This window comes from Zosterops lateralis, assembly GCF_965231275.1.
Source record: "Zosterops lateralis genome assembly, chromosome: 7".
NCBI classification, from domain to species: Eukaryota; Metazoa; Chordata; class Aves; order Passeriformes; family Zosteropidae; genus Zosterops; species Zosterops lateralis.
The window spans coordinates 24,139,096-24,151,435 of NC_139767.1; the positions used below are offsets into that span (position 1 = coordinate 24,139,096).

Sequence of the window (12,340 nt, forward strand, 5' to 3'; positions counted from 1 at the left end):
ACATGGGACTAATTTACACCATAAAACTGATCCTGAATTTTTCACAGGGTGCTGACTTAAGTCCACAAGAAGTGCCACGAAACTACCATCTTAATTATTTAAGTTTCAATGCTGAACTCCAAATGCATGTGAGTACAACACTTCTGACCCAAGAGTACCTTGCCCCTTCCCACCAGCTTCCTATAGCACCTTGACTATAAAGTCACTCAGTGGCCTGAGCACAGAAAGCCAAAATAGAACACTGATATTGCTAAGATGAAGAAATTTTCTGCCAGTTTGGTTCCAGAGACATCACAAAAGTTTCTACCATTACAGTTAAAACATCTGTTCAAGAATGAACTGAGTAGATTACAGACTACAGTACGTTTCACCTTCTGAATTTCTGTGACACATTTTTCTTACATCTGCATCCATCACATACTCAAAAATCAACCACATCTCTAAATCAAATGTCCTAATGAAACATCTCCCACAAGAGCCTCCTGGGCAGCTGGGAGTAGGGGAAGGAAGAAATCAAGCACTCAAATGAAAAAAAAAAAAACCAAAACAATTCTACAAAAATGCCTCATATTTCTTAAATCTCCTGAAGCAAAACGTAGAAGCTTATTTGCAGTTGCCCAATACAGGAAACCTAGGCCCAAATTGTTCCTGGTAGATATCCCACAGAAGCAATGGATTCATGTTTGGTGTTCCACAGGTCTGCAGACCTTGAGATTTCAAGTATGAGGTGCAGCACTCCCTTTTTCAGTAAACAACTTTATTTTCTTTTCACCCTGCATTTTGCTGCACTACTGGATATCAAAACACACACCAAGATGCTCTGACAACCTGGTTATAGCACAAAACCAGCAAATATAAATCAATACTTTTCTCATCAATTTCATATTCCAGGAAAAGCTGAACTCCCACCTCCTCCTTCTCTGGAAAGAATTTACTGACCTAAAAGCTCTGGCCTGCCTTTTCCTCCCACAGTGAACATTTCACCAGCCTATGGCAACCCAACAGTCTCAGTGTACAAACTATGGCAGTGATTTATTTCAAGACACATTTCTCAACCATACAAGCTTTCTTGGGCTTTGGCCGACATTAATAAAGTACTCAGAGGAGTCAGCACCCACACTGGACAGGCCAAAAGACATATTATGACAGACACTTAATGATGATGATAATGAGGCCTTTTGAACAGAGTGGAGAATCCCAGCATCTGGGCCTCTGTTCCAGGCAAGAAACTGGCAAATACTGCTATGATGGGCTCAAATACAAGACAATTGCTTGAATGAAACTATTCTCTTTGACACTGATATGTAAAATGCTCTCTTGGAGCCAACTGACTTGCAGTAACAAAGTTAACAGAGGGTCAGAGAACACCCTTTCTCTAGCTCTTTCTCTTCCCAACAGATGAGCTGGACTACAAAAAGAAAATCAGCCAAAAAAAAAAAAAAAAAAAAAAAAAAAAAAAAAAAAAAAATCAGGCATATACCACACAGTCAACGCCAATCAATTTCCCACCATCAAGTTTCTAAATCAGTGTATTTTTTTTTTTGCCTTAATACATTTAGAAGGTTAACTTTTGCAAAGCACAATACAGTCTAATCATCACACAGGCTCTTTACTGACCCCATGCACATGCCCAAGCTCACAGTACCTCTGCCCACGTAAACCTCACAGAAGAAGGAGTGACCACCAGCAAGGGCCATTCCTCCTTGTAATAGGCAGCAATGCAGATGGCCTGGATGGTCTTGCCCAGGCCCATGTCATCCGCCAGGAGCAAACGCCCATTCCTGGAAATTGCAAAACTGGGGAAAATAGAGAGGGAAAGAGGAGTCAAGAAATGGGTTACTATCTGGCAAGCAAGGTGAGCACAAGTCATGACTGAGCTCTACTGTGCATCACCTGGAAGTGATCTGGGTTCTTCAGTAAACCTGGATTTTCTCCCTTAGTCTTCATACAAGGGAGCAACTCTCACAAATCTCTCAAAGCTTGGAAGCTCCTGACCAGAGTGGGTCAGCCCAGTCCTCAGAGATTTTGATTTCATATGAGAAGTAGTCTCAAGACCTTAGAATTATTTTTAGCACATTCTTTCCATTATATTACTCACATTGTGTTTCAGAGTTCATTCTGGCTGAGCTAAGAAATTATTACTAAAAACAATAGCAATTTAAGACCATTAAGTACAGACTGTCCTGGACTGCATACTGAAATCAATAACTAATGATCATATATGATGGGGACAGGGACATTTAAATTTTTATCTGTAGATATAATTAGTAATTTAAAAAAATTTAAGGCTTGGGTCCCATTTCCTGGTCCCTTCCCATGAGTATTTAATATTCAAAAAACAAAAACAAGTGAAGAGATGCACTTGGGAAAAAAAAAATTACCTTACGAAATAAAAAAATCATATGACAATTATGTACATACTGAATCACAAAACAGATCACAGATGGATCATTTGAACAATTTTTTAGAGTAGCAAAATACTACTTTCCACCTGATTCGTGATGAATTCTATCTAGAAAAAAAAGGATGTGTGGCTCAAAAAATAATTTAAAAATTTTTAAAAATTTAAAAAAAAAAAAATCCCGAACAAGCCCTGCTATCCAAAACAATCAAAAGCCCAAAGTGCCATAGTATAACAGACCCACATTCTAAAGAAATGCAGAACCCTCCATGGACAAGAAGGAAATTCAGGCACCAATATCAACTACCCAGCTCTAGACAAGGACTAGCACTTAACAGCATGCAAAAAGGACATACTTCACACCTTCCCGCTGAAAGGGCATGAGGTTCGTCACAATTTTGGAGTCCACAACTGAAAGGTCAGCATCAGGAATGTCTGTCTGTGATGGAGATCTCTGGAGTTGAGCAGCAAAGGTCTTAATTACTGCTTCTGGCAGTGGCTCCACTTCTACAGACACGAGGCTCAGTAACACTTTCACTGCAAAGAACACAGCTGTTTATCATCTGAAGGGACAACATACACACAAATTCCATTATGGATCTCAGGACACAACCCTCAACCTCATTAAAATTATAATTTCCTATCCTGAGACAGTTCAGAGAAATCATGGCATCATGCACAGGTGTTAGTTAGCCTAGCCTCTTCCCTAAAGTCTATTTCAGAACCACATGATGAATCACATCTCCTCCCCTCATACTTAGACTTGATTATAAAAAAACTGAAACTCTGATGCCATCATTCAGACACAATTGCTACTAATACAGCTGGAGATGGATTATTCATGCTGAGGGCAGCTTAGGGCACATTTTACTCAGAAATGAAAATATAGATTTGAACAAAAGAGCTCCTGAAGCCTAGAAAGCAGGGACATCTTTATCTTGACCTTGGGATTCTGTACCTCTGAGGTTCCCACTGAGCCAAAACCATCAGAAGTGACCCGAGACAGTTACCTAAAGAGTATCATTCATCTTCTGTTTTGAAAACTCTCTTCTCCTATTCCCTGAATTCACACAGTTGGGCTCTGCCTCCACTTTACCATGTTTATTTACCACATTGGGTAAGAAAACAGGAAGCATCTCAAGCCTCTGAGAAACAGCTCTGGTACCACCATCAGTAGCACTCCAACAACCATCCTTCAGGACCAAGAGCACCTCCCTGCTCAGCTGGTGGCCACTGCTGGTCTCCTGGACAGAAGCAGCTTACAGGCAGCCACTTCAGCTCCTCAGTACTACTGCTCCTTCACCCATAAAGCCTCACAGCTTTACCTTCCCAGCTGGACTAAAGGCATCCCCAGCATCCCTTATGCCAAGAGCTCAGAGCCTTCATCTTTTCAACCCATGAATCATAATGATCACACCATCTAGCTGATTCTCTCCCAGACGACCTTATTTTAGTCTCCTCCAGCAGCCTCTCTATCCCATCCCCTCAAAAATAAAAGTGTTTCTTTTTAATCCAACAGTTAATTTCTAAGAAAATAAACACTGGTTTTAAACACGCAGTGAGCTGTGACCAGGAAAGCTTTTTTAATAATTTTTGTTCAGTGAGTATGAAATCAATGACACCTCTGCACTAAGAACAGAAATGCAGGTGCACAGATTTTTATTGCGGGAAGAAACTTCCTTTTTTCTTTAGTAGCCAGTTTGTATATGAAGTCCAGAAGACAAAAAAAAAAAAACCTGCTTGGAAAAACAACTAAAATAAGAACTCACTATACCAGCAGTAAATGCACCAGATTTCAGTTAGGTGTTTTTGTTTCAGTTGTCTCCAAGAGGAAAACAGCAGGATGGACCCCTGCCATACAAAGGGGGAAAGCAATTCCAATAAATATACATATGAAAAGATTTCCATTTGTGGTTGGGCAATGACCAAACTTTTTAAACTCTCCAGTTTAATTTCTACTTCTTCAATAGTAGGAATGCTCTCCACCCAAAGAACAGCACAAGCTTGTTATTACACTCACAGACTGAGCTATGTGTTAGCATAATTGCTACAATTTGCTCACTGATAATTCTGTTGCTATTGTTCTGTACATGAGCTGGGAGAGTGATTAAGATATATCTGCCACCAGCATGATTCATCCAAGAGACAGTTTTTAGTGAAGTGACCTTTATATAAAGATGACTGAGCAACTAGGCAAAGAGACATTAACCTCTACAAACAGTTCCCAGCTAACAGATCTCTTTGCTGGAAATGGCAACCAGCCTTTCTAAATTCTCTTTTTTTAATTTTGATGTAGGCAAATGAACAGGCAACAAAGCAAATGCTGTTCCTCTAAAAGGCACGTGCTGGAATCCTCAAATGCCCTCACAAATTACACTCTGCAAGATTCGTGGATTTTTTTTTTTCTTTCCTCCAATCTGGGGGATTATGAATACCTCATGTAATGTGTACAACTGCCAGCCAGCACGACCCAGGCTATGACAGACTAGGAGGTGATGTGTCTGCTCAGGCTGCCTGGCACATGCCCCAGGATGAGGCCCTTGGCACGTACAAAAGGCCTTTTGACCAAATTGTGAGCCATCATCAGCACTCACCAAAGTCAGCAATGTCAGCATTCCAACCCTGTGGTTTCATAACAGTCTCCTCCAAGACACACTCACTTGTTTTCAAGACCTGGCCTTCTTACACAGCCCCACCACATGGCTTTCAGCCCTACAGCCATTACTAATGTTATTAAGACATGCATCACAGAAGCATGCACTTACTCAATTATTAAACATACTCTGGTATCCCATGGAAGCAGGAGCCCATGGTGGAGAAAAACTGCTCTGAGAAACAGCATTTCAACTCTGAAACACTAACACTTCCTAAGGATGTGCACAGAGGCCCTGGCTTGTTATCCTTCTGAAACTTACCCCAAACAAATTCCACATCCACAAACCCTCACATGAGCACCAAAGCAAACACAGCCTTCCAACTGGGATGATAAATAACAGTTATAATAGTTAGGACTTGTGTAATACTATTAATCTCAAAACACTCTGTAAACTTAACTAAACATAAAAACCTGAGAAGCAGATGTGCTAGAAGTATACTGCAGAGACTGGATTATTCTGCAAAGTTGCACCTATTGAAAAAGAAACACACCAAAACGCAGCTCTACATTTCAGTTTGTCAAGTCACAGTTTCAGAAGCATTACACAAATGCATAAAGGCAAAAGGCAACAGGCAGAAACTGATGCACAGGAAGTTCTCCCTCCCTGGAGAAATGCAGGTACTCACTTAGTTTGGGGTAATCCTCCAGCAGGAAATTCCACTTTCTGGTATTCATATCTGCAATAGTTACAACAAACACTGTCATAAGTCTCTTTTAAAAAAAGACTGAATACTCTGTCCATAATAACATGTCAATCTACCTATATCCTCTGCATTTCAGAACCATTTAAAAAGAATTATTACCTTGATCAAAATCAATTCTCCTCTGTTTGCTTTCATGTTAAGCAAACAGTTTGGAGAAGATTTAAAAGTATGACCACACATCTGGAAATGATGGTATCACCAGAGCAAGGCAAGATCAGCTCTCCTGATGAACCAAACTCAAAAATTGCAACACAACCCACCTCGTTTCCAGTATTTACAGTAAATGTAAATGTAATCATGCTGAGAAGTGAAATATCACCTTGGCTAACAGGGCCAGAAGAGGAGATGTTATGCCATGGGATAAAGTGCTGGACACAGATACAACACTAAACTAGAACTACAAGATCTTGTAAAATCTTTACCAAAGCACATTCTTTTATGCTTTTTAGAGGGATGTACTCTCACTACCTCTCTCCTGTGAAGCAAGAGCAGCCCCAACAAGGTCATTATTAACAGCAGGAGACTCACCATAATTTCTGGAATCCATCTGTTTGAACACACCAATCACTTCTGCAGAATACCCAATATCAACCTCAAATCGCAAGCGAGAGATAAGCACACATTTCCCTCTGACAAGGGCTGAGGGTTTCTTCCAGTTCTTACACATCTTCAAGAGGGATTTCACATCAACCCCGCTGCCAACAAAATGAGAGCCTGATGCCAAGCCAACCACATTTTCTCCTTCCAGTGGTGCCAGAATTACTGATGAAAGTTGATTTGCTGCTTCCACTAGGGAGAAAAGCATAGAGATATAGAAAAGAATTAATAAGAAAGAACACATACAAGTTTAAAAGAAATGAGGAATCCCTGCTTTCATTCACAAGGGACAAGGAGCAGGTTGGTGGGATTGTCCACAGAGAATACAGCAGGGACCAAGGGAACATGTGATAATAAGTGAACAAGGGTCTTTCCAGCATTGTGATTGCACTAAGCTCCCTCTCTGTCAGCAATCCTAAAATGTGGCTCCCTAGGCCAGGGCAAGCAATCTGCAGAAGCACATTTAGCAGTAAATTGCACACAGCCATACAGTGCTTTCACTCAGAAAATCACAGGGACAGGGGCATGGTGATCAATAGCATGTGTCTGAAAAGATGGGAAGGTGTTTCTGTAAAGAGCAAAGGAGAAAGATTTAAAAATATCTGCCTCCTGCCTCACATCAGTGTCTTATAGACAATCCATCTAGGAGGAATGCTGTGTATTTACAATGCTGTGGAAAGGAATCTAGTCCAAATCCCTAAATCTCTTTTGTTACAATTTAAGTTCATTACCCTTTATTCCATCTATTACAGGTAGACTTGCACTTCCACCCAGCCATCTGCACTCCTGTCTTACCCATCACCAGCAATCACCTCTGTCACCATGCAAGGGCATGGAGGGAGGAGGGACACAGCTTTTTACAGATGTTAGCCTGAGAACACAGCTAAACATGATAAACATACCACTTATCCCTGTGTTTCTCTGCCAATCTATACCCATGTGTTGTCTTTACTATTATAACTGAACTCTGATGATTAAGGAATGGGAATACAATTTCTTATAGTTTTTACAGCACCAAAGTAATGAAGTTTGTCCCTAAGCCTCCACCTCACAGATACTACAATAACACAAAGAGTCATGAACATCTCCAGAGTCCATTAGACACAAAAGCAGGGGACCATTAAGCACATTCTGCCTCCAAGTACTTGTGGAAGGCAACTTCCCCACTCTGGGAGCTGTTAGAATAAACCCAGGTGAATCCTGGCCTCTGAGCACTGAGATACACATCATCATCCACTCTGCCTCTTTCTAAGTAGTCCAGAAAACTGATACGCAACAAAAAAGTACAAATTTTAAATTCAGCAGTCAAGATATGAAAATGGAGAAAGAAATTCAGACAATTCCTTCCTAATAAATTAATAAATAAACCATTTGGGTATCATCCAACCTTATTTAAAAATAAATGACTTCCTAAATAAATCCAAGAATTAGAGATTTCTACTCCAAATAAAAAGTTTAAAAGCACCCACAGAAAATAATTTTAAATTAGAGGGATTGGAAATCATCAATTTAGACCTTCTCTTCCCAATGCACCAAGCAAAAGATTTCAGATGCTGCTGGTTTAGCATTGTGTAGTTAGTGGTCACCTCTACAACTAAAACTGAAAGAAATTAAGGGGGGAAAAAAACCCATATTTTACTCCTTTATTTCAACATTTGTTTCTAGGTTTCACTGCATGTTTAATTTATAGTACAAAGAAAAAAAAGGTGATACAGAACCACATTATCCGGAAAAACTAAATTACAACTGGGAACTTTAAAAATAATTGTTTTACACTTTCACTTTTTCAAGACCCTTTTTAAGTTAGTTTCCTTTTCTCGGGCTATTTTCCCCAATTTCACAGGCCAATGTTGGCCACATACTGTTTCCACTTGTAAACAGGAACTTTGCACAGAGCACTCATATATTTCATAGCTTCAAAGAAAAATGCCTGAATTCACAAAACCATTCTCTTCATTTGCAAGCTCCTTGGTACAGAGACTCTGCTCTCATCTGTACTTGATATACTTCAAGCAAGCCAACAGCATTTAAATTATAAATGTGTGGCAACCCACATGGGAAGCTAAAACACCAGCACTCAACTGTGGTTTTTTAAAGTGCTCAACACAGGCCTAATTCTGTTCCCACTGAAATCAATAGTGATTTATCACTTACTTCAATACAGTGTGCTTTTGAAAAGCCTACCTGAAGTGTTTGCATCTATAATCTCTCAATCTTTCCAGAATAAGATGACAGAAGATGGAAAAGAAGGATAAACCCACCCTTGTTATGCCAAAAAAAAAGGCAAATTCATTTTCAGATTCACTCAGAACCCTAGAGAACTATCCTTTATCTTTTTTTGACACACAAAATTAACAATAAAAGTGTTAAGAGTTATTTTAAAAGAAAATACACAACTGGACCCAGAAATTAAACATTAGCCACTGGAACACAATCAGTTTTCAAAACAAATTCCAAAGAAGTACCAGCACAGCAGATAATATTCCTATGATCTTGCTGGTTGCTGAAAAATTCAGTGGTAGAGAAAGCGCAACCTATGCTTGGTATTTAAATTACATAACAAATTAAATTATTTCTATTCAACTACAAAGTATCAGAAAAATGTTATGAGCTAGATGCCTAAAAGAGGGGCATTATCTTTAAGTAGCATTATTTTTATTACTCAAGACACTAAGAAAGCTAAACAATAACTAAGGAAAGCAGGGGAAGGAGGAGGTGTCAAGATTCTGCTTGGTTTTTATCATTCAACATTTACTTACAGAGACTGCTGTAATCTTCCATGCTGAAATTCCATTTTTTTGTAGCTGGATCTAAAGTAGGGCAAGAGTAATAGGGCAGAATATGAATCATTTGGGGCAGAAAAAAGTGGTGGTGTGAAATGCTCACATGAGCTAAAAGTATTCAATCTACTCAATACAAAGTTTTTGCCACACATCTGAAAAACAGTTATGCCCAAGTTTACAGCTACATGACACCAGAAAAGCCATGGGGAATATCAATACTAAGACAAGAAGAATTCACAGCCATTCACAGGGAACAGCTACACATAAGGGAAAGCAAAAATAGAATATAACAAATTAAGGTAGGAGTAAAAGATCAGAAGACAAAAAGGGGAGATTCCACTGCTCTCTGTAACCCAGGAAACAGAATCAGCTCATAACTCTGAACTATAGCTGAAGTGACCCATTTTCACATCCCTATTTATGAATAACTTCACTTCCTTCACTTCCAAAAAACTCTGACCAGCTGCTGCCACTAAACTTCTCAGATAGCTGCTCATAAAGCAAGGCTTCTGACTTCTTTTCTAAATCCAAGCTCAAGCTATTTATGTCCAGAATTTCTATCCAATTTAATCTGTATTTACTTCTCTAATCCCCCATTAATACCATATATTCCACCCCAGCAACAGGTGCACTGGTAAGAGCAAGTAGCAACTACAATAGCAGCAGGTGCCAAAACTTCAACCCAATTTAAAACAGAGATAACAGCAAACAAAAAATTCTTACCATAGGCTTTGCTTGGTACCTTCTTAAACACAGCAATAAGTTCAGCATTATACCCTATTTCAACCTGGAATCGGTCTTCCCCATGTTTCACACATTTTCCTTTTGTAACATTTGCTTTCTTGTGAGACGCAGCTTCAGAGGTAGAGCTCACACCAGCAGAGCTGGTCAGCTTCTGCATCCCACCACTGGCCTGAGAGATAAAGCCTCCTCCTGTTCTTTCTGTCGGTCTGTTTATGTTTATCAGCATTTCTGAATCACTCAGGGTGGTGCTGCTTGGTGGTGAAACGTATTTAATGGCAGATTTGTTCTGAGTTTGTAAATCTTTACTACCATCAGGGTGCCCATTATCAGTGAATCTTGGATGAGGCAGTTCTGTGGGGTTTTTGAAAGCTGGGTAGCATTTGGGCTGCTGGAATGTTCCATGGTTGATTAAAGTGTGTTGTCCATGTTCCTGACTATCAGCATCCAAGTAACGTTTATGGGAATAATTCAGAGAATTCGGGATCGTTGCAGGAAACTGCTTAAGGCCACTTGCTTGTTCTGTGTCCTCTGAACAACTCTTTTGCTGCTCTCTATGTGAGCCAGCCATCTGTTGGTTTGCAGTGTAATGGTTATAGCCTTTCTGGAGACAGCTCTTCTGCTCCACAGGCGTGTTTGGATTCTGTTGGTTCTGGCTGACATGATTGTTTTCTTCCTTTGAGATCCCTGGATTGCCCAGACTCTGTTCTTTCTGCAGAGGTGCAGCACTGCCCACGTGCCCAGCTCTCTGGGCTGCCAGCCTCTCTGCCCTCCGAGCCAAAGCCATACGGCGGTTCTCCTCAATCCTTCTCTTTTGCTCCTCTGTAAGGCCTGATGACATCTTCAACAATTCCAACAACAAATCTGTACCAAAACTACATTGGGAATTAATCACAGAGGCACCTGCTTCTTTAGAGGAAGGAAGGCCAGTCTACAGGGGAAAAAAAGTTATTACTGTATTGATAACTTAGTATTGATAGTATTGATAACTTAGTATTGATAACTGAGTATGATTCAGTATGACTGTAACTGATCCTACACAAATCTAGTAGTACAGCAAAGGTGTCAAACCAATGCTGAGCCATTATCTGCAAGTAGATGGTGACAGACACTGATAAGGCCTTGCATGCCAGTCCTGCACAGATAAAACATATGGGAAAAGGAGAAAACTCCTACTCCACTACAGTTCTGAGTACTCTTCTAGGCAATTCCCAGCAGAACTAATAAAATAGTAAAGCACGGGGACACCCTGCACTGCAGAGCCAGCCCTGCAAAGGCACATGCAGGCAAAGGATTACATCCCTGCAGTCTTTGGTGGAAGTGTGTCCTGTTTCGGGTACCGATTAGCAAAGATGGGCCGATGCCCACCGGTTCCTGGGTATCTCACAGAGCACAGCAGACACATGCTGAGCCCCACAGGACAGAGCCAGCTCCTCCTGAGAAACCCCCACTCGCATTCACAGCCCTTCAGACAGAAGCGAGGGCCCGGCTCCCATGACATCCCCAGCTCCCGGCTCACTCCATCCCTCGCTCCATCCGCTCGGTGCCCCACGTCCTGCGGGCCCCCCGCCCCGCTCCTCACCTCCCTAAGGGCGGTGGGCTTCACCCTCTGCCCCTTCCTCTCCCATGAGCCGGGCAGGCTCCCGTACCAAACTTCACGGAGATCCCGGCCTCCCCTGTCCCTCGGGCCCCCCGCCACCACCCGCCAGCCCCAGGGTCCCGGAGCTCAGGCCTTGTTCTCTGCCCGCCCCCGGGGGCTCCGCCGCCCGCTCACCGCCGGCGGGCACGGCCCGGAGCGCCGTCGAGGGACTACAGCTCCCGGCAGACCCTGCGCTACCGCCCGGTGGCACCGAGCGGCCGGGAGCGCACAGCACGTCGGGAGATGAGAACGGCGCGTAGGGCGCGCGGGGCGCTGGGAAATGTAGTCTTCCGATCGCGGCGCCATCTCGGGGGCGCTGGCGTTCCATAGGGTTAGCCGGGAGCCCGGGGCTGTCCCCGCCACTCGCCCAGGCCCCATACGGCGTGCGGGTGTCCTGCCGCTGGCCCCACGCTGAAACCTTGCCCCAGCCAGCACCCAGAGCTGTACAGGCGGGGCGGACACCCTCGCTGGCTGCCCCGGGGTGTGGGGCACGCCAGTGTGCGCTGTTCCTGAATGGTGACTGAGCGGGGGGCTGGTGTGTGAGAAGGGGTGACGGCACTTGTCAGCAGTGAGGAAGAAGTCTGCCCCCGGGGCTTAGGAGCAGCAGCCGGCATTGGTGCAAGGCTGCTTTGTCATTTTTGAATATTGGTGGTAGGTTGGAAAAGACTGCTGCGATCATCGAGTCCAACCTGTGTCCAAACACCGTGTCAGCCACACCATGGCACTGAGTGCCACGTCCAGTCTTTCCTTAAACACCTCCAGGGGTGGTGACTGCCCACCTGGGGAGCCCATTCCAATGTCTAATCACCCCTTCTGTGA

At 42.6% G+C, this 12,340-nt stretch overlaps 1 protein-coding gene across 5 annotated transcripts in view; it reads right to left on the minus strand.

The window, feature by feature from the left end:
* The window catches only part of SMARCAL1 (SNF2 related chromatin remodeling annealing helicase 1), a 33,041-nt gene extending 21,321 nt beyond the window's left edge, over positions 1-11,720 (minus strand). For 3 of the 5 annotated variants that reach the window (XM_083865651.1, XM_083865648.1, XM_083865652.1), the window contains exons 1-7: positions 11,657-11,720; positions 9,865-10,813; positions 9,118-9,168; positions 6,290-6,550; positions 5,684-5,734; positions 2,758-2,938; positions 1,646-1,796 (exon numbers count right to left, since the gene is read on the minus strand). In XM_083865651.1, coding sequence (XP_083721777.1) covers positions 1,646-1,796; positions 2,758-2,938; positions 5,684-5,734; positions 6,290-6,550; positions 9,118-9,168; positions 9,865-10,723 — 1,554 coding nt within the window. In that variant the 5' untranslated portion in view covers positions 10,724-10,813; positions 11,657-11,720. Of the gene's footprint in view, positions 1-1,645; positions 1,797-2,757; positions 2,939-5,683; positions 5,735-6,289; positions 6,551-9,117; positions 9,169-9,864; positions 10,814-11,464; positions 11,503-11,531; positions 11,565-11,656 lie in introns of those variants that run through there. The other 2 variants (XM_083865649.1, XM_083865650.1) reach the window with 2 other exon arrangements.
* Between the last annotated feature and the right edge of the window lie 620 nt (positions 11,721-12,340).